We start from the raw sequence: 23736 nt of genomic DNA, 5'->3' as shown, positions 1-23736 counted from the left end.
TCCGAACGTAAAATCATACTCTGGCGGTGAGCATTTTGACTACGTGCGTGGAATAAATTAACGTTGCGGCCTGGTTGGATCCACGAAACCTCCCATCGACCCGGAATTTTATTTAAAAACTCGAGAATAAATAGTTTTCTGATTATGTTACGTTTTATGTTACAATTCTTTAAACATATACATGAAATTTCAGGGGAATCATCGAGTCGTGGTCAGATATTATATTTTCGGTAAAGAATTTTTTTCTCGAAAGTGCGTAGGATTTCGGGGATACATGTATTCATCGAAAATGATTGTAATTAACCCCTGAAATCAAAAATAATTTTTTTAGAATGATTTTAAATTTTTCAATTTTGCCGAAAAATCTCAGCACTTACTTGAATTTTTTTCTCGAAAGTGTGTAAGATTTCGGGGATGTATTTATTCACTAAAAATAATTATAATTGACCCCTGCAATCGAAAATAATTTTTCCAGAGTGATTTGAAACTTTTCAATTTCGCTGAAAAATTTAGGCACCTACCCCCTTGTCGATTTTCCTTTAAAATCCGTTTTTCATTTTTAATAATTTTGTTTGACGTCCTACAGAAAAGTTGGCTAATACTTTTCTTTACGTATCCATGAGTTCTTCTTTCTCCCAAAATTTCAATGAAATATATTCACTATTGTAGGAGTTATGGACGTTTGAAAATTGGACCATTATTATAGGGGTTTTCTCACTCTTCGGGGTCAAGGACCAACTTTTCGAATATTTTTGCGATTTGTACATATTCTCCACCAAAATACGCGTCGTTTGTTTTTTTAAACATGAAAATCGTCCAATCCGTTCAGAAGTTATGACGTTTTAAAGATTCGCATGAAATTTACGGGAAGCATTTTTGGCCTGAAATTATATTTTCGGTAAGGAATTTTTTTCTCAAAAATGGTTAGGATTTCGGGGGTATGTCTGTTGACCAAAAATAATTGTAATTGACCCCCGCAACCGAAAATAATTTTTCCAAAACGATTTTAAATTTTTTTTTTCCGTCGAAAAATTTCACACCTTCTTGAATTTTTTTGTAGAAAGGGGGTAGGATTTCCGGGGTATGTCTGTTGACCAAAAATGATTGTGATTGATCCCCGCAACCGAAAATAATTTTTTCAAAATTAATTGAAAATTTTTGTTTTCGACGAAAAATTTAGGCACCTACCCCCTGTCGATTTTTCTTAAAAATTCCTTTTTCATTTTTAGGAATTTTGTTTGATGCCTTACAGAAAAGTTGTCCAATACTTTTTTGTAGGTACCCATGAGCTCTACTTCAGAAAAAGGTTTCATTGAAATATATTCACAACTGTAGGAGTTATGGCTATTTGAAAATTGGACCATTTTTATGGGGTTTTCTCACTTTTCGGGGTCAAGGACCAACTTTTCGAATATTTTTGCAATTTCTACATATTCTTCATTAAAATACGCGTCGTTTGCTTTTTTAAACATTAAAATCGTCCAATCCGTTCAGAAGTTATGATGTTTTAAACATACGCATGAAATTTCAGTGAAACATATCAATGCTATGGTCAGACAAGTAATTTTCGGTAATGAATTTTTTTCTCGAAAGTGCGTAGGATTTCGGGATTATGTCACTCCACCAAAAATGTTCGTAATTGATCCCCACAAGTAAAAATAATTTTTTCAGAACGATTTGGAAATTTTTTTTTTCACCGAAAATTTTAGACACCTGTCGATTTTTCTTAAAAATTCGATTTTGATTTTTAACGAATTTCTTTGACGCTGTACGGAAATGTTCAATACATTTTTGTAGGTATCCATGAGCTCTATGTAATACTCAATGAAATACTTGTAGATTGACTATTGTAGGAGACCATTAGAATCAACTACTTCTTCCTCGAATTCCCGAAGCTATACGAGGCGCCAGATCTCATATACAAGGTGGCTATGCATTAGTGTGTGTAATCTTTCAAATATGTATTTAGGAGTGTAATGAAGTTATTCACTTACCAAGAGCGAATTTCACACCGGTCCAAGCTTGGCGAATGTAATTGATCAGCCTTCTGTAGAGGGATCTGGGTGGTCTTTTCGTGGAGGTGCCTTCTTCTTCGTCTCCTTGACCATCGTTGTCCAAGGTTCCCGGCGGTGGTCCCACGCCGGTGAGTGTGCCAACTTGGTTCCTCTCACCAAGAATATTCACGACTTCCCGTAGCTCAGGCGCTACACCCGGCAGTCCTGGAGCGTAATTCGCGGGGGCGACGCCTGAACCGAATAGGTTCGCGCCGCCCCCGCGACCTCTGTCACGTCCACGACTACTTCGACCCCAGGCGGCACCGCTACCTTCAGAATTTTATGCCGAGTTACGTTTAAACGATGAAATTTCCAAAACTGTGCTACCAGGTCGCATGAATTTCGCACGCAATCTACTGGAAATGTTGAGGAATCAGGCTTGCGATTTACCCAAAAACTATTACCGTTTCAATCACCATTCTCGAAAGATTAATATTGGTTTCGAAGCGCGAAACGCACACAATCATTCACGAAAGTCCTCGTACCATTCCCTAAGTGCGATGCCATAGGCGCAGAGTAGTCCATATCGAAGAATTTAGTGATATTTTGCCAAAAAATTAGCCTTCTTATATTATTGAAACTTCTGAATTTGTTTCCGAATAGTCCATCAACTTCAAAACTGAAGAAACTAACACGATTTAATGAAAATTAGTTTGTTTAAAATTGTATCTTGTTCTAACTTAGAAATATATTTAACAATGTCTAACTATTAATTCTCTATTCCTTTTTGTGCACGGACTATTTACATAAGTTAACACTTAGAAGATGAGTATATTTACGTTGATTCCGAAATTTGTGCAACAAAATTTTAAATGTATTATAATATGTACATATATTAGGCAGTCTTATAAAAATTATTAAATTTAATTCATCGATCAAGATTTTCATTCTGTAAGTGAATCTTTAATGTCACTCTTTTATTATTCTTTCCATATTATAATATTTTATAATATATACATTATTGCTATATTTTCAATGTGAACTATGCTTTCAAGGCAACAAATTCTGTAATTTATCAATACTGAAAGCATTGCTCATTTATAATGGATCATACAAACTAAGTTTCCAACACTTTTTTAGGTCAATTAGCTTTAAAAAATATAGAAAAATCTTTTCAAAACACGAAAGTATTATTTCTCAATGTTTTTCAGCTCAACGTTCACTGCGACATCTTTTATGATCCAAAAGTTACACAAAAATCTCACTAAAAAATTCGATCCGTTTCCTGAAAACGAGGACTCGAGCAAAATTATATTTCATTATGTTCTACTTATTTTTCAGCGCAGCACTCTTTATAATTGCTATCGCATATTTTTTACTTTCGTGTTTCCTGCAATGTAGGCGCGAGAAATTAAATTTTATCGATTTTCCCGTTTATTCTCTCCCGAATGTTGCGTAATTTGTCTCCATTATACGTAACAGAGTTATTATTATACTCTGACCCCTAGTTTTCTTACTCCTGTTTAGCTTATTTTCCAAAATTTACTTCGGTCAGCTCAAACTCGAAGCACAGCGTTTATGTTTCCTGATTCGCGCGTAACAATGCACGGTGAAGATAGTTTGAGGGTAGGAAGGGTACATGTTACTTCGCAATACTGACATAACTTCTATCAAAACTCCCGTTAGTATAGTTGTAGTCACTTAGAACGACGCAACAAAGACATTAGGACCGTAACGAGTTTAAACTAAGCCTTCGTTCATGAAATATTAACGTTTCGGGTAAATCGCGAATGAGGATCCTGTTCAGAGGGTCGCGTAAAAGTAAATGAATTGTTAACGAGAACACTGGAATCGCGTTAGAATGCCATCGGCCCGTAATTTAGTTTTAGTTTCGAATTTCCACGACACAGGTTTTGAAGAATTCACGATGATGAAAAAGTTCAATTAACGTTCCGCTATAGATATCCCTTAGAATCGCTTTTTGTCCGCTTTTCATACTTCGTTTCTCAAATCGACGTATCGTGGAAATATTCAATATTTTCCGCTTCGTTCCGAGACTTAAACTAGCTTAAATGAAACTAATACGGTTCAATTTTTATTAAATTTTCCACGGTATTCCCAAATCTGGAATCGAAATATTTTAAATGTTATCGCTAAAGGAGTTGATAGAATCTATAAAATACAGTTTCTCAAATATCTTATAATCCTTCTTCGAGTATAACTATTAATTTTGAACGAAATGCACCGAGGTGAATAGGGAGATTTTATGAAATTCACTCGAGAATTGCACATGACTTTTTAAAATAAAATACATTGCATTTGGATTCGATAAAATAATCGAAGTAAAATCTTATTTGTTGATGCATTACAACATGAAACAAAATCTAGATAGATATGGCCTCAAAAGAAAAATTCTTTGATTTAATAATTCATAATAAAAGAAAGAAATTGTTTACACTATCTTAAAGCCTAATACGACGAAAAGCTAAATATTTCACACATTTTCGTGTGACAATTAAATTCAATTATCTCGTAAATCGAAAACTCTTATTCTTCATTTTTGTTTTGTTTTTTTTTCATGTAGAATTAACCCCTCATTGTATCATCGATGCTGGGAGACCTTATACGGAATACGAGGTACACGGACGCGGATAAAGATGAAAATGTTATCCGTCGAATAAGTTCACTCGAAATAAATCCGTCAAAAATTTTATTTTATTTGCATGAAAGTTTCTGCCCGCGCACAAGTGCTGAAGTCCTCGAGCCTGCCCCACCCCCGCAGCGAAACTCAGGCTTCCGAATCTGACGCACTCTCGAATCAGGTCTCGGGTACTGTCGAGAGCTGTCGAGAACTGTCCTGAGAAGTGCCATTTGATAAGGAGAACGCTTCTTGACTCCGTTCGTGGACTGTATCTTCTTACGTTTGGCTTAGAAGTTGTGCGTTAAGTAGGACACTAAATTCAACCCCGGTCAACGTATCTCGATTCGATTTCTCTGAGTTTCACCCATCGCGTGTGTAAAAGGCATTAAAAATTCTGAATGGTACGCGTATCTTCTGTAGAATAAGTCTCTTAAATTTTCGTACTCGATTGTACTTTTTCAAAGGTAACCACCCAAGTTATAAAACGGATCGTCTCGTCTCGTTGGACAAGATATAGATCGTTTCTCAACTAATTTTACCTTATTTTTTAACATTTCTCGAGATTCATTGAAATATCCAAATTGTTAATTCTGCAATGTTATCTTTCTTTTTAAAAATTTGCATGTAGTACACAGGCATGAATTATTTTGACTTTTCAATGCTCAGAATTTCAGAAAATGCTTGAAATTATTATCCATGATACGTTCAGAGATTCTAATATCTTTTTGTCCACATAATTCGCCAATAACTGTATAACTTTCACGAAGTGCTAAATTGCTGGAAAGGATGAATAAAAACTGATCCCCATTTTCTAAAAAATCTGCAAAGAAACGAAGTTTGAATTTACAAGGATTGCACAGCAAGTTCTTCCTTTCAACCCCTTCCTTAAGGGTGCTTTACAGACAGAGGTCGATCGTATAGCAAGATTGCGAACGAAGCAAATATTAATCATCATTCGTGTTTGTCAATATGATTAAATTTTGTCCAACTCCGTGTTAGATAATGTAATGATATAGCGATTTACTGTGTAATTACGTAAGCTTGCTAATCACGATTGGACGTGTCCACTATAAATGTCAGATACACACGTGCAGAATCACCATGGTGACCTACTTATGCTGTGACATGGAATAAGATGTTTAAGCTTTATCTAACAATAAGAGCATCTCGCGTCACCAAATACAATGAATATTTATGGTTGCGTCCTATAAATTGACGTTAAATTTAAAATGTTTCGTTAGTTCCGATAGAGTAGTATTTATTAACTTTTCTGTTCTAAGAAAACAGCTATAAAATGAGGCGTATTTACTGAAACTTTTATTCCGCTTATGTTTGCTCAGGGGACTTTTTCCCTTCTTGGAAACGGAAAAATATTTTGATTGAATAGTGGGGAAGGATTACACATTTTTACAATAATAATACGTTTACATAGTATTATATACATTCATCTCGTGTGCATTTCGATCAACGTAAGATTTCAATGTTCTCGTTACGATTAAAACACCATTGTCGTTAAACAATAATCTCAACACCTTCGCAAAAGTACATAAAAGGTATATTCTTGCATAGTTTTTATTTTCCATTGGTTAATAAGTTCAATGAAATGTATTAAATTTTTTAAATATTGGAAAAATATGAGTTTTGGCACAATTAAATTTTTCCAGTATGAGAACTGATATTTTCACTAGACGTTTAATGTTGAAAGCAGATTCGAATGAAGCTTTATGGGTCTAATAGCTAATGAAGAAATGTTTATTCAATTTCGTATTCGTATACTTGTGAGGACATTTTTATTGGAATAATAATCTCCTATCTGTATCTATTTATTTGGGTGGTTATTAACTGTGTGTGTTTCAAGAAATTATATATCTTCTATCTTCATTTCTTTCGTTCCAGTAAATAAATAATAGTATAATAGTATAGTAATTATGAGAGTCTATCTTTTATGAAGTCAAAATTCATTTTTTTGTGAAAATTGAATGGCTTATACGAATGTTTTCGTGTTTTATTTTGAATAAAGAAGGACAAAATTTCCACTTTATTTGCACAGTATTTATGCACTTATTTTATTACTTCTCTTTGCGTGGCTATATTTATAATAACCAGCTCAATATTTATTACGTATTTTTATATCACTCTAAGACATGCATTTTTCAATAATAGTATTGTCGATATTTTTTATTCAGTTGTCCTAAGTTTGACTTATTGTTAGTAGAATTTAGAGCACGGAAGTATCTTTATTTCTAACTTTAGAGTCAGTAACACCGTGTATTTTGTTGTTAATATTCACCTATTTAAAAACGTTTAAAATTCCAAGTATCAAGTCGATTTTTGGATTATTTAAAATTTGTATTGTATTCTTTCGTTATTAATACTAGAACCACCTACACTTATGGTGCTTTCATTTGCACCAAGGAAATTAAAACGATAGATACTTGAAGAAACGTATAATATAATGAAAATAAATGTTTATTCATTCTCTTATAAGAAACTATGGTAAATTTTCAAAAATCTAGCAAACTAAATTTTAAAAAATTTTTATTAGAAATTATGAATAGGTCATTTAGACCATTTCGGTAGTGTTAATTGTTTCCCTACTCTGCAAATTGTTGTTGGAAATATAAGTAACGTGAAAATTACCGTATTAAAATCGTAGTTTTAGTATCAGAATTTACCCTATTTTTTTTTTTATGCACAGTTCTGTGGCACGACTTTTTATGATAGGAAATTCTTCGTGTTACGACATTTATTAAGCAAACGATAAATAAAAGAACAGCACGCTTAATTAAAAACGGAAGCAGTGGTAAAATGGGATGTAAGCACGTTCGTATCTTTTTCTATAAAACATGAATATATCTCAATAAGTAATTGTCCAAAACAAATGCTTGTAGTTTCACTAAATAGGATCCCCTATCGTATAAAAATAGAATATATGAATTTGAGGTTGTGTTCAGGGTAATATTGAAAAGATACTATCGCGTCAAATAGTGTCAAATAATTTGAAAATAGTGCAGATTATTACTCCAATAAAAGTTCCAGCAAAGTAACGTTTCTCATGGGGGACGAAGAAGATACCTTGACGCTTTTTATAGGAGGGTAGCCCCACAACAGGGCCACAACCCCCTGCGCTCCCAGCAACAGGGGAGCTGATGGTGGCAAGGCACGGGGCCTCCCGACCGCCAGCCCCACGTCGTTCCAAGTCACGCCGTCTGCACCCACCTCCACCCCCGCTGCCACCGCCACCCCCGGCGGACAACACCACGGCGGGCCCAGGGGTACGTTTGCGTGCCCTTTCTTGCGCGGAGCTCCTTCTTTTAGAGGAGAGCTCCGCGATCTCCTGATGCCGCAGTCGCAGGCTTCTTCGAAATATCCTGCAATCAATTTCGTTTTTTCCATTTCCCGTAGTCTTTCTTCATCTTTCGATCGGTTTACGGGACAATTAACGCGTTAAACGCCACGCTACGTTAACCCTCTACCGTGTAACTTTTAACGATGTTTAACCAAATAATCTTAGTTTCTTCACAAGATGACGTATACGTCTTAATTACATAGGATTTTATAAAAACATATCGTTTTAATTTAATGGGAGATTCTAGAGACCAAGATGAGACGAAAATGAAGAATACCAATTTCGTGATTGAGGCTTCGTTAAAAAGTTATTAACGTTTAAAGTTCCGCTTGTAGAACGGCAATCTGCGAACAGCGCTTTACAGTTTTGTGACTGAGAACCACTGTCACGCGCACGCAGCTGTTCGTAGATTGACGTTCTACAAGCGGTACTTTAAACGTTAATAACTTTTAAACGGAGCTTCGATCAACAAATTGGTATTCTTGATTTTCGTCTTATTTTGGCTTCTAAAATCACCCACTGAAATTTAAAATTAAGAAAAGAATTCGGCCCATAGAGGGTTAATCGAACTCGAACCATATTTTGATCCAGCCAATCTAACTCGATATTGAATTTTCTGACTTCTGTTATATTTATATTTTTGACAATTCTTTGCAATTTCTATAAACACTATTCGTTTAGATGACACTGGTGGTCTGAAACCCCCCAAAATATGAACCTAATCCTTTATTCCATAATATAGAGTTTAAATTACTATCCAAACGCGACAAACACGAGTCGTACACAAGATATATTCCCAAATTGTGAGAAACAAATCATATTCCGTAGTAAAATTAACTGCATTCTGTATGTATAGTTTAATATTTTATGGAATCGAATGGAACTATTGCGATTAAGGAAGTTTCATTTTAAGAGAACAGTAACGATTTAAATGTTTAATTATGGACTCGACAATCTAATAATTCGTGCAAATTATAGTACGTTTGTCACGAATAAGAATTTGAATTTATTTGTATTTTCTTCTTAGGATTACCAACATTACTTGCCACTACGAATTCGGAATTGATCGATTGCATACCAACGTCTCTACTTTTTTCGTAACTGCCGACCGGATAAACTCGCACTCATGGAATTCGCGGCGAATAGTCAATAATTTATGGGGATTGCAATGTAAAAGGACGCCTTCTGGATCCATTGAGACCAGCCAGCAAATTGAGTTTCTACAAGGCTGTTTAAAAACAGGGAATTTGAGCGAATTTATCCTATTCGAAGTCGTCGCCGAATGCAAATAATTTTTATATTCGATTTCTTAGATCTTGAATTCTCTAATGTTACACAGAGATTGGACAAAGAGGTGCATACGTGCCTTTCGCAGAATTTATTCCTAAAATAAAACGTTTTGGTATTTTACTTTTAACTGTCAAATCCTGTTTAGTCTTCGTCTCGAAGAATTAACTTTTTGACACATGGGATACTTTAAACAAAAAGCCTTCATTTTAAGTTCTATCTTATTTGAGAAGTTTGTTTAATTTTATCTAATTCGAATAATAGCTTATAGAATCGTTGCATTAATATTTACTAAATGAAAAGACTTGGATACTAAATGACAATAAAATTGGTGAAAAGATAAGCATGACGACGTTTCATTTAGCCTTCGTGTACGATTCTTGTAATAAAGGGCAAACTGGTTCCGCTTTTAATTTTCATTGCAAAAATGGAACGACTCGACGTGAAATTGGGACGTCGAGGAAATGGAATTTTTCGACTTCGTTGCTTACCCTTTCTTGCGTACAACCACGTTGTTTCCTCTCTTCAGAGATAGAATATTTAAATTGATTCTGAAGGTATTGTTTCCGCCGATCGGATATCCGGAACCCACGATGCGTTAGTTATTTAGATATACATGCGTTAATTCGAACCGGAATTCACGATTTTTCATTTACGTGATAGGTTAGTTACAAAATACTTTCACGAATTTAAGCCAATGCGGTGGAATCTTCAGGATTATCATAGCGCGTAGACTCGAAATTTACGTTAGATTAGTCTTCGAGTTGATTTTGTGTTACGTTAGTTCCTGAAACAATCCAAAATACATATATATTAGTTTCTCGTACATAAACAATTGCAATCAATAAAACTACAGCAAGTCCTCGATTTAGTTAACATTTAATTCGAGGTCACACTATAAAATAATTATTACGTGTCAACATTGAAACGTTCTGTTAGTGCATGAAATACAAATGTACACGTTATATAATAAATAAATAATAGTCCTCTCATTTTATAAGAATTCTAAAATACTTCAGACAAGTTTGGTCTGACTGAATATTAGTTCATGAGTCGTTCAAAAGGAGAAACAGAAGTGTTAACACATATTATTTACAAATTTCTTTAGTAATTAGTGAAACCCCTGAAACTGTGGAACATATAAAAAAAAAACATTTTAATAGAATCGTTACAAATTCAAATAATTTACAATCTGTAATATTTTAATAAATCAACGCGTACTAAAAATACACAAATTTTACACATGTGAAATTTTGAATCTACTCATATTTTTTGCATAACTGAGCCATCACTAGAAGCTACAAAGCTTCCCCTTTAAAATTTTTTTAATTAAACTATCTTTGTCTTTGTCTAACGCGTCGGATTTCTCTCTCGTACGTGCGTCGTGACGAACGTGACCGAGTGACGTAGTGTTTACTATTTACTACGGCGGTCAACGACCTTGCCGAGGCCGTAGTGAGTTCATTGACCTTGCGACGTAAACAAACGCTTCGAACCCTTATATCTCTGAAACTAACCACGCGATCGACTTGAAACAAAAATCATTATATCTCTGGATCTAATTTCGCTATCGACTTGTACGACCACTCATTTTAAAGGGCCTTTTATCCTCTACTCGATGAGTATATCAACTATTATTGTTGATGCTGTTTTCTGTGTTTATTTTTAAATTTACTTTGACGTTATACACCCAAAGAAGTTTCAGCAATTAATTATTGCACATGTTAATTGCTTCGTAGAAAGGAACATCCTCGTCTATGCTGGATTCATCTTCCGATGATTCTTCAACGATAAATAATTGGAAATGAAAACTAAATTCTTTACATGCCCTCATAGCGAAATCTTACATTTTCTACGCGATACAAGTATAATATCTCGACAGCAGAGCCTTTCGATCGTTAAACCCTTGCCACACAATAACGCATCTGACTATAATTCTTGATGTCAAGTTTCACAATCATGAGGCTACTAGTCATCAAGTCTTATATATTAAAATTAACACATTTTTGCATTCACGCGGTATTCGTAAAACAAATTTATGCTTTCTGTCATTTCTTGCACGAACAAATTCAAACAAAATTAAATAGTATACGTTTGAAAAATTATTTGGAATTAAATCGTACGTCAAGGGATCAAGGATTACAAAAGTAACTTTATCCTATTATTTCAATTCTAATTTTTATTTAACGTTTGACGTAGAAAATGTTGCCTGCGTTCTACGTATTACGTTAAATTTAGATTTTACAAAATATTATCGACTAAACTGACCAACAAATCGTAACGTAGAAAGTTTGATAAAACGTTTATCCGTTTACTACAAAACTCGTCACGAAGTTATGGGTCGAGTTAACGTAACGTAGATATTACTGCGTTGACACCGCGTTGAAATGAAAATAAAGAAATCAAACCGAGCATTGTAAAATCTCGCGTATGGAACACGATCGACTACTGGGTCAACTACCTTGCTAATTTGTAGAGTGCAAGACCTAAGATTTCGACCCGTCGAAGCGTGAATGTGTTCTCTGTTCGTGCCGACGGAACAAGGCTTATGACCAAACGGTAAAGTCTGGGTCAGAGCGCTCGTAAAACTACCACGAGGGGCGAAGATCTTCGAGATCACTTGGCATAGAAGACCTTGCGCACTATGCACTTTGTAGGTATATTCTCTTAGTCTCGATTCCGGTAGAGAGGCGAACGGTTCAAGAAGGGAAAGTACAGAGGAGACGGATGCCCTGCCTTTCAGAGGATTCATCGGGGCGAAATGAAAGTCGTGGAAGTAGATCTGGGGCGCACAACGGAACGAAAGATGTGAAGAGTCATCAACAGCGAATTGCTAGCCAACTGTAACATTTACCTCGAGAATTAATTATACTTTTCCGATTAGTCGAGCGTATTGACCGGATGTGCAAAATGCGAGCTCCACGAGAAAATTAAAATACACTGGGATAAAAAAGCCATTCGTACGCTTCCTTCTTTTTCGCAATGACTTCTCACGACCTAACGATGCGTTAACCGAACTACCACTCGCCACGGTAAAACTAATGGACTTCGTTTCATTAATACTTTATCGTAGCGTCGATACACAAGACACAGCTTATGACATTTTGTTCTTTTCTTTTTAAGACAGAACAAATTTTAATGAGCTGCAAAAATGGTAAATGTTCTTCGTTTCATTAATGCTTTATCGTAGCGTCGATACACAAGACACATTAGCTTGTGACATTTTTGTTCCTTTTTTTTGATTTGTTCTTTTGCCATTACATTAAAGTCCATAACAATTTAAAAAAATAAAATCTATATAGAATTGAATGCATGATAATGTGGCATATAAACTTGGTTGATATAGCATGTCATTTTGCATCACGATGAAATCAATGAAATCTGAATTTTTGACATCGAAGTTAATTTGCTAGTACAATAGAGTTTTTATTTTTTATTTTTCAAGGATGTTTCTTAAGAAATAAAACTCTCTTTCCTCCAATGGAATTTACCCTCCACAAATAAGCTAAAGATTAAGAGTCTTATACTTTCTTTTAAATAAACGAAAACGAGTGGATCCAATTTTATATTTGTTACGATAACAAAAGTTAAATTAACTTCTGAAATATCACCATCGAAACACCTGTCGCGGTTTATACGAACCGCGTTATGTGGGTCAGTATCGAAACTGGGCAACCGCTGTCTTTAACAGCTTTTTACGACGTCAAATACAAAATTCTCGCCTTAGAAAGAACCCTTTTCCGTGATAGGAAACTTTCAGAAATCCAATCGTTATTTGTAACCGAAAAAATTTTGATCGACGGAACAATTATTATCCTGTAAGTTTCCTTTCTTGAGGTCTTCGATTGAAATATTTATGAATCAACGATTTTTTCAAATTAATAAAATCATAAAGACATTCGTCTGGTAAATTTCTTTTACATTAAGTTTATGAATACTTGTGGGATTGACTGTAATTCCTTTCGGAATGCAAATGGCTGTAGTAACTTCTCGCGAGACTGGCTACCGTCGCTTTTACCAATGATTCGTCGTACCTTTTCTGAACAAAGGAAAAAAACATCTCGAGAAAAGAACTATCGCGAGTCTGCGCGTAGAAGTATTTCCAGGACTTTTTGAGAATTTGGTAAAAGAACGGAGGAAGTAGAACTGGTCACAAGATGAGACGCAAACGATTCATAAATATTGCATCAAAAGAAATCCAGCTACAAGTTCGAGCAAGATTACTCGTTGGCAGTTACGATGCTTTTTATATTTGTATAGTATGAAAACGCGTTTACCACGCGTATTTTAAATGTCAAGTACTGGTCTTCTTCTCGGTTTTCTATAGTCGGCGTATAGAGTCGAGGACAAAATTAAACGAACACGCGTGATAAATAAAAAGATCAATTTAATACGTAAATTAATTGAGTATAATTTTGTCAAATATGTAAAAAAACCAATTGCAATTTTTTTTTTTAATTTCATTGTAATGACAGAAAATTAAGTGAACATTACATGTATTTACGAAAATATTATAATTAGCATGGGACATGTTTTACAAGTTTTGAAAGATAATTGTTTTGAATTAGATCTAATTTTAGTTTTAATCCTATTAAAAACTCTACTATGACGTTTTTCTAGAAAGATTTCAATGAATTCCACAAATCTTCTATTGAATTAAGATATGTACTTTGTGAACGCCATTTAAAAACTTGTATGTGATACTTTTGGAAAAACTGTTAAATCGATTCTTTCAAATATTCATAATATGAATAATCTGTGTCATAATTGTATCTGTGGCAGAGTTGGGCAAAATGTAATATGGTCACAATATAATTTCGTATAATCATACTACGATTGTCGTCTAATTGCGATGTAATCATAACCGTAAATCTTTAAAGCTTGTAATAACTGTCCAATTATCGTGCAATTCCAGCGTGATTACAATGCACTTACAGTGTGATTATGTATATTATCGTATCTTAGCAAATGTAATTATATTATATTTTGCCCAATTCTGATTCACGTGTACCAACTATCCAGCCATTAATATTACGAAACCCCCTCCATATTTAATAGTAAATAATTATAATAATTACTTCTCATTAAAAGTAAATATACAGTTTTAATAAAAAATTTTATATTCTACATAATTTACTTATAAAACGTACTTATGCCGCTATTTATTATACACCCAACTACAACTTTCGTTATATGAGTAAATAAATTTTTATTTTGAAACCCCAAATCGATGTAGAATTGTCCAAAGAGATTTTGCAATACTACAACAATAACATTAGAAATTTTTTAATGAAATATGAAACAGGGTTTAACTAAGAAAAAAGAATTCTTATCTTAAAGTAAACTTTGGATAATTTTGAAAGATCCAAATAAAAAAAATCTGATGAAACAAAATTTTTAATATAAGGTGGATATTCCAGAACCTCCCAATGTAATATTTCAATGGATGTAGGCGTCAATTTTGCAATATAGGTTCTTTAAAAAAGAATTTTTATACCATATAAATCATCATTTACAATTTAACGCTAGATTTACGAAACTGGTCAATTCGACTTTCAGATTTCATACTTCAGTTGAATTTGATTAATGAAATGATACGAATACACTTAATGTACTTATCAATGCAAAAGATTTCAGTAGAAATAGATGTACAAACAGTACAAACAGTTCGTAAATCTAGTGTTAATATTTCGTTCGGGATCGTTTATTTCAAAATATGTTCGATAGATAGGAACATTCAGCTTTTTCGATAATTATTTATACAATCCTTTATTTTTATTCGACGAACGTGTAACATAAATATTTAAATTGTCTACAGTTTGAAATTGCCTTTCTCTCGTGTCTTCTACTTTTGTAAGTTCTCCCAAAAGTTCTTAATTACGTTTAAGTCAAGCGATCTCGCTGAACATTGTTTTGTTAGCAAAGTACTCTTTGCTGCATTTTGCAATACGCTCAGCAACATCGTTTCCTTTAAATATATTTCTTCCTGAAAATTTACTTAGTATTTTCGACACGGTAGAAACTTTGAAATATTTTATACAATTACTACTCGTCCAATTATTTCCATGAAATATTCGCCTATAAATCGGTAGTTCTATCTGCGAAGAAATATAATTCGTTAACGTGTTGGACAAATTTTTAGGGAAATATTAAATATGTAAAACTTTCTGAAATAATTGCACTTAAATTCAGTAAAAAGAAATTTGGCGATGGTGGGTATATTTTTAATTTTTTTCGTACGATACAAATGAGTTAGAAAGTACATTTAAGGGTAGTTTTGTATAAAAAAGGATATCTTTCGTAACTTATAGAGTCAAACATTGGATAGGAAACTCGATTCCATACGAATAAATTTCCTTTACTTTAAGTAATAAACTAAAGGTTACCTCTTTTAATTGCTCTTAAGAAATGAAAACTAATTTCTAAAGGCATTTAAAAATGTACGTGTTTTATATTTGAGAGTTAAGAAGAATATTTTTCTATTTTGTGAAATTTACAAATAAGTATCGTTTTAAAAATGTTTTCACGCCAGGTACACAATATTTAATGAAATGTTAAGGGTCTAACTTAAAAAATTAAACGCGATCATAATAAGGTTTTCCAAGTTTGACGCAAGAACAAATATCATGCATAGTTTTTGAGACATTTGAGTAAAGTCAGGATTAAAATCAGCAATTCTTCGTGAATCTGTTCCAGTCTAAATTGTCCGTTCTGATCTCCGAGCTATCTCAATGCTCGTTAATAGAGACGATTTATCGATAATTCCAGCAGATTCCTTAATAATGAGCAAGTGTCTGTCATTTTTAACGAACACCGTCATCTTTGTGCTCCTTCTACATACAATATCATACGGAAAAGGCGAAGGGAACGACAGATGGGAGACGAAAGTGACACAGAAGCCTGTTATGTCTACGACTAAACAGATTTCGATCTATTCCGATTCGTGACGTTTATCTTAATAACCTAATAACTATCAACTCTGGACTCCTAAAATAACCGTCTGTTATCGATTTTGTATCCATTTAATTTCGCGCGACTTTCGAGGAAACATTTAATTGGACGAAGTGACGTCAAGTGAAGTAGAACGACATTGGACACAAGGTTTAATTCGAGCTTTTCTTGGCGACTTTAAAGGAAAAATAAGAAGACACGTATCCGAACATCACCGTCAACCATTCGAAACAAATACGATCCTTGAAAACGGGCTATTTTGGAAGGCAAAAGAGTTCGCGATGAATCACGATTCTTCACGAGTTCCCTGTCGTTTTCGAGTTTCACAGATTCTATTTTCGCACACCTGACAAAACAGAATTTTTCTCGATGACGTTCGAAGTAGGAGATCATTATTGGAAGGTTGAATAGCCCTTTAGAAAAGGGCGCGTAACGAAGTTACCGAAAGCCCTGCGCACTTTCTCCATTTGGTTGGTACAAGTTCCAGAGACTTCTATGCCAGAAGAATGAAATATTCGATCAATCGTGGTGGTCTTGTAAGGTTTATTCCTTTCTCGAATACCTATTCCCATCCTTTTGAACGACTATCTCTTTATATTACCAGTTTCCACTCTGAATTCTACCGCACGGCCATCGCGATGGGCCACTTTTCTTTCCTCCCAATCTTCTTCCTGGATTCTCGAAGAGTTTCCAATGCAGGTTCTCCAATGGTGTTGTTGGCGATTGGGGAAACGATCAAAGGGGAAGATAACGGCAGAAAGGAAGAAATGGTGGAAACAATAAAGGGAATGGAGGTAGGGGACAACAAACTGAAGAACATTCGCGGGGGGAAAAGAAATAACAGATTACGATGCGTTCGTACGTTCAAACAACACATTAAAAGTAGATGTTCTTAACTATAGTAACTTCTGTTTCTTCTAAATCTGGCAACAGAAAGCATCGGAACGCTGTTAATGTTGATTTTTGAATGTAAAATTTTAATCATAAAAAAAGTCAATATGTGCGCGTGGGTGGAGCAATCCTGAAGATGATACGATAGTAAAATCTTTTTTATTAAGAGCTATTTTCCAAGGAAAATTTCACTTTCACATTTGTGATATTCCAAATATGATTGAAATAAGACTAAACACAGTATTATTAACCCTTAAGTGGACTCTCAATCTCAATTAATGTTGATTTTTACCAAATTGGTAAATGAAAATCAATTTTTCTTTAAAGCATTTAAAAAGTAATGGACTAATGGAGTATTACATAAATTTTCGAATAACTACATTGACGTACATTAAACAATTATTAGTTTAAGATTATATTTTAATTACAGATGTTTTCACAAACTTAATATGTAAATATAGTGGAAAGTATATGTCGTGTTTAGTCTTGTTTTAATTAGAAAGAGACCACAAATGTGATATCAAGATTCTTGGTCAAAAATAATAATCAAAAGGTTTTTATAATTGAATTGCTATGGGACTTGTCAACAAACCTTGGAATTCTACGGGTTACAGCAACGCTCGGATAACTGTGAGTCAATTTCGATTGGATAAGTGAAAGATGAAGCTTGTTTTTACTTCCACCATCGTATTTCTGAGATTTGTCCGATTAAAATGAAACTAAACATATAATTTTAATGACATTTACTAATAAATATTAATTGTTTATTGCTCGTTAAATACGCAAATATGATCCAAATTATATCGTGTTTGGTCTTATTTTAATCTCCGAAACCTCACAAATACATTAGTGAAGATTCCACTAACAAAAAGTAAAGAACTTTCACATTGTGTTATTTAAAAAGAAATCACTATGCATCTTCCTGAGAAATGAAAATATACTCTTATAACTGTGAGACTTTGGTCACGTGTGTCATTCAGTTATCCAATTTGTATTTAGAAATTTCACGAAGACGTCAAAATATCAACATAATAAATAGAAATAAATTGATGCTGTTTTGGAGTTGCACGAATCTCATTCCGAAAATCTCGGACATTAGCCGCTGAAATTATTCAGCTTGCATCGTCTCGCGTCGCGTCTTACGTTCTCGCTGTGAGCCCGGCTTTAAAGTTGGAGGATTTATGAACGCGTTGCGAACAAAGTCGACCCTGGTCGAGACCGGGAACCGAACTTGTCTATCGCGGAGGTCGAGCAAGGAAGACAGGCCGCCACCTCCAACAAATCTTCTAGGTTCGTGGCAGTGTCCCGCCTGTGGATAGACCGCTCCAAACTAACAGCCTATAATTTTCAGCCACGCTGAAGAAGACAGAGGTACCGCGCGCGTGGACCTTAGACATTTCGTTGGACGATTTACATAACAGATACTTTACATGCACGTAACTTATATCGTGCAGCATTTCGTGGTACCGTATCTGACCGATTTACCGCGCATAAATTAGCCCGTCTCTAACAACAGCATGGAATCGCCTCGAACACAGTATGCATGCACGTTGTGGCTGTCCTATTCATGCGCAGCTCTCACCGCCTACGCCAAAGGACATTCTGGTTCGCTCGCGAAGAATCCTCGGGGAATGGAAGCTTCCAGAGCCTTCAGACGTCGGTCTCGATTATCATTCGTACGATGTACATGTGTAATATTTATCCCGGGTTGTGCGAAATTCGACGCATTAGAGATTAACGAGCTGTTAAGAGAAGTTGGGATTATATAGTGCAAGTTGTAATTGATGTCTGCATGGTAATGTAATGGTGATGCCGGATGCAATTGGATTTTACTCTCTTATGCGAGAGTTCATCGATAATCAAGGGGCGTTTGTAAGAAGCACTGTGCAATGATGATTCTTAAAATGAACTCTGGACGTGATTCGTAAATTGAACATTTCTATTCCAGTTTGAGGGATTCACCTTAGAGCTCAGTGAAACGTGAAACACAATGCTTTGTGAACATCTTATTTTGCAATTTATTAACTCTAGAATGATGTTTTTAGAAATATAACTATTTACCACATTAAATTGTTTCATTATTTAATAATATAACAGTGTATCACGAATGTGTATCATCAGAAGCATCCAATTCTGACTAAATTGAAATAAATAATTACAATAAATTTCCTTTCAATGTTCTGTAGCTTATAAATTGTTACTAATACATATTTATGGATTTTCCAAAAAGAAATATTGTTTTACTCCTTTTACGAAACGGTTTTGTTGACGAAATCGTGGTAACAGCCATGTTCATTTTAAGAATCATTACTGTAAACTTCGCAATGGAAAGATAGGTTCACTATTTTTCTTTTAACTATCAAAGTGTAGATAATATACATAAATTTCGACATTAAAAAAAAAGAAATAAGCAAAAATTGCTACTAACACGAGGATTACAAAAATACTTAACTTCTATTGAACCATAAAAATTGTCCAAGAATTCTGCTTCCGTTATTGCATAAATGTTCTACAATTGTTCTTAATCCTTAACAAATTTAAGAGAAATAAATGATCCAGAAAAAAATTGACGTTGACTGATTAAAATGAGAGATACATCCAACCAGTTATGCTTAAAATATCCTATAAAATATTTATCCTCGATTAAAGACAGTTATTTATATTTTACACGGTTGATTCGCGTAGTGTACGAATATTTTTACGACCGAGCGCAAATGCAAAGCGACACAAAATTAGCTCGACGTTTAACGCGTTAGCGTTTCGACCGGTAACTAAAAGTAGACGAATTATTCATACGACCGGATATAAATGGCTTATTGTGCATGATAGAGAAATGGAAATAAAATTGCGAGGAGAAAAAGGTAACCTGTGCGGTAACTATGCGGAGCGAACGGATACATATGTAAGTACGCGAGGTCATAAATCCTACATGAAGTGGAATACTCATTGGCAGGCCTTAGCTACTCGGATGCATGTAAATATGGACCACTTTGAGTCTGAGAGTCAGTCGTTTCCTGGCAATCACCCAATAAACGTTTCTACGAGAAAGTACACACTACGTCGCGTATATGAGCGTTTAAAACATAAATTCTAATTTCTGAACTCATCAATTTTCGACCCGACACACTGCGTACTTTCTCAAAAAGAATGTATGCATCGACTGATGCGCAAAAATATGTACAGTCTAATTTAAAAAATTGAGACGATCTTTCTTTTAATGGAACAAAAACATTCTTGTCAATTTTTTATACAGAGTGTTCAGCCACCCATGGGAAAAATTTGAATAGGAGATTCTAGAGGCCAAAATAAGACGAAAATCAAGGATACTAATTTGCTGATTGAGGCTTCGTTAAAAAGTTATAGAATCATTTCCAGTTACACAGTATATTTTCGGTAAAGAATTTTTTTCTCGAAAGCACGTAGGATTTCGGGGACATGTGTATTCACCAAAAATGATTGTATTTGACCCCTACAACTAAAAATAATTTTTTGAAAACGATTTGAAATTTTTTTTTTCGCCGAAAATTTAAGGGGAATAGGTATGCATATGGTCAGACAGTATATTTTCAGTAATAAATTTTTTACTCGAAAGCGGTTAGGAATTCGAGGGTATATCTATTGACCAAAAATGATTGTAATTGACCCTCGCAACCGAAAATAATTTTTCCGTGAATGATTTGAAATTTTTTAATAACTTTTTAACGAAGCTTCAATCAACAAATTGATATTCTTGATTTTTGTCTTATTTTGGTCTCTAGAATCTCCGAATACCCTGTATACTTCAATATTTCTATTTGTCATTAATATTACACGTTTTGGTTACACAATGAATAATAAAAGAAAAAAAATAGTGATGGAATCGAAAAATATGTTTCGAAGATTTCCACGATTACTGATACCGAAGAAGAGTAATTGAAATTATTAAAATTTGAAAAAATCACGAGTAATCGAAGGAATAACCATCCTCGAAAAAGTGTAAAATTAGCGAAAATCAATTAAACTAAACAATGTAAAAACAATTGCGTCAAGGTTAGCGAAAATTAAAAGAGAATTGCCTTTCAAACATTCATTTTAGAAGAAATAAGAAATTCAACCAAATTTAAGAGTTATTAATACACTTTTTATATTATATTCTTTTATAGAGCGAACATATATCTCTAAAAATTATTTTATATCTTGTACTTTATTACCTAGTTGCAACTTCTTCTAGACCGGTTACCCGGAAAATCAATTATTGGAATTTTTGTCTCCCTTATTAGTCGGGATCATCGACTATAATGTCTTCCAGCGGATAATCCCAGCATAGGGGAATTTATTTATTCGAGAAAAAGTAGTTCGTGAGACGCAAGTATGCCATTCAGAAGCTCGCGAGCGAGAATAAGATCCGATTGTCCGACGTTCGAATGGCTATAAATTAAATTTAAATTGTACTATCGAACAGTTATGGTCGTTTACTGCTATGGGAGTTCCTGAACGGCGAGACGTTAGTTTTATATTTCTTTTTTGCAAGTTAAACCGTCGTTTAGTTGCGATTCGATTAATCATTCGGCTCGAAACTATGCCAAACAACCGTGGGCAAAATTGATTCGATCAGTTAGGGCATAGGACGGTACCGGTGAGTAATCTTTGACGTCACTAGGCTTAGTATAAACTGTATAACCCGTCTTCAGGAAATCGTGGATGCACAAAGCTACGCAAAGCTGCATAAAGCTTAGCTAAGCTTTCATGTTGTTCCATTGTCCCCTGATGTTCCCTTCATCCAAACGCCTGCCGCTTTACGAGAAACTTGCTCCTACCAACACATCGACAACTTATGTACGTCGAATGTTTCAAAGTGAATACCCTAAATCGTTTAAAATTGTTGTTGCTTCTGTACGTCAATTGCAATACGTGTACCAAATGTTCTTTTAGAAAAACGAATTCTCTTAATGGATACATTTACGAGCATTTACTGCGCATATTTAATAGAAATGTGTTTTCTTTTTTAAATTGGAATATATATCCGTCGTATCATTGCATCGATCAAATTCAAAATAAAGACAACAGCACAATATTAAAGTTTCTTTAGAAGCTACTACAATACCAAAAATGGACCAAACTGTATAATAATTTGTAAATCTGAATCATCGAATTAAAACAGTAAATTCAGCAGAAATTGCTAATAAATAATACTTAGGAGTTCTGTTACTTTAAATATGAAATCTGAAACTCCAAAGTTAAGCCTAGAAATAGTTACATAATATAAAAATAAATGTACCTAAATCTGGAAAAGGCATCACAGCTAAAATCATGGACTGTTAATATATCAATTATTTTTTGTTGGGTGAATCCATGATACAGAAATGGGGTAAAATCGAACCCAATTTTACAGAAAAATCTAAAATTCTATATTCTATATTCTATATTCTAAAATTGGTAATTTAATTTATTTATAGAATTTAGAATTTAGAATTATAGAATTTATTTAAAAAGCTAATTCGTAATAACTATAAGTACATTACAACATATGTTCGTCAAAATTCGTTTTTACAAATTATCCTTAAATTGTTTAACGAGAGAAAATATTTTCTGATACGTGGCGTACGATTTTGGCTGTATGTTAGATCATCGTTCACTGGGAAAGGAGTCATTTAACAGTTTGGGAGATAAATCCCGTGGAAGGTGACTCGTGATGGGTTAGGTAGGCACAATGTAAAAATTTAAGCACCCCTGGTTCACCCTATTTACACGCGAGTGCTTGCACGCGGACGACAAATGGCATCAGTGAGAGGTAGGCGAAGCTGAATCAGAAGGGAAGAACTAAAAGAGCAAAATCACACGTATCTGCACCGAATAAAGACGGAATGTTCAGAATTCACCTGTGCAGTAGGCAATATAGCGAATAATTTATCACACTCATAAGTTTGACAACAGGAAACTTTATTAACGCGTTTACTGCCACCCCAGTTTTCCCTCTCTGGAGATATCCTCGACATCGTTTCAAATTATAAGCGTTAACAAACAGAAATATTCACTGATACGATGGATAATTGTTATTTTCTAGTATCCCCAACGAAATTATTTAAAAAACATGCAATACGGTTCATCACCAGTGTCGATAAAAACACTTATTGTTAGTTTTTCTTTGAACGAATCTTTTATTCTCTCTGTATACCTTGCATAATGTTCGTTCAGTAAAAACAACAAAATGACCCTCCTATTCATGATCTTCAGTAAGCAACATGTAAATTATGTAGTACGCCTCGAAACAAGCAACGTGAGTAAATATAAAGGAACAAAACTGGCTAAAAACACAGTAAAATTAAAATCGAAAGACCACAACTGTTAGAGGAGCTTCTAAAGGCAAACGAAAACACTATATTGAATAAAAAAGGAATAAAATCAGAATCTTTTCATCTCGTGTTTCGCATCTTCCCAAAGTAGTCTCGTTTAACAAATTTATAGAACCGTAATGAAATTTTTATATTCCTCAGAAGCGAAATATAGACAAGATATTGTTGATCTTGATATTCCAGGAGTTGTACAGGTTTAAGTGCAGCCATGTTTCTGCATATAGCTTACAAAAAGTGTTGCAAAGCATTAACATCGATGCAACGGCGTAGTCTGGTTACTAACGGCATAAC

The 23736-nt window shown here is 34.2% G+C and overlaps 1 protein-coding gene across 1 annotated transcript in view; it reads right to left on the bottom strand.

The window, feature by feature from the left end:
- Positions 1-23736, bottom strand: part of LOC143348080 (Kv channel-interacting protein 4) — a 106001-nt gene that overhangs the window by 26216 nt on the left and 56049 nt on the right. Inside the window, exons 2-3 of the mRNA XM_076777906.1 lie at positions 7711-8006; positions 1995-2324 (exon numbers count right to left, since the gene is read on the bottom strand). Coding sequence (XP_076634021.1) covers positions 1995-2324; positions 7711-8006 — 626 coding nt within the window. The remainder of the gene's footprint in view (positions 1-1994; positions 2325-7710; positions 8007-23736) is intronic.

The sequence above is a fragment of the Colletes latitarsis genome, chromosome 2 (assembly GCF_051014445.1).
Source record: "Colletes latitarsis isolate SP2378_abdomen chromosome 2, iyColLati1, whole genome shotgun sequence".
NCBI classification, from domain to species: Eukaryota; Metazoa; Arthropoda; class Insecta; order Hymenoptera; family Colletidae; genus Colletes; species Colletes latitarsis.
This window is presented reverse-complemented; position numbering and strand designations above follow the sequence as displayed.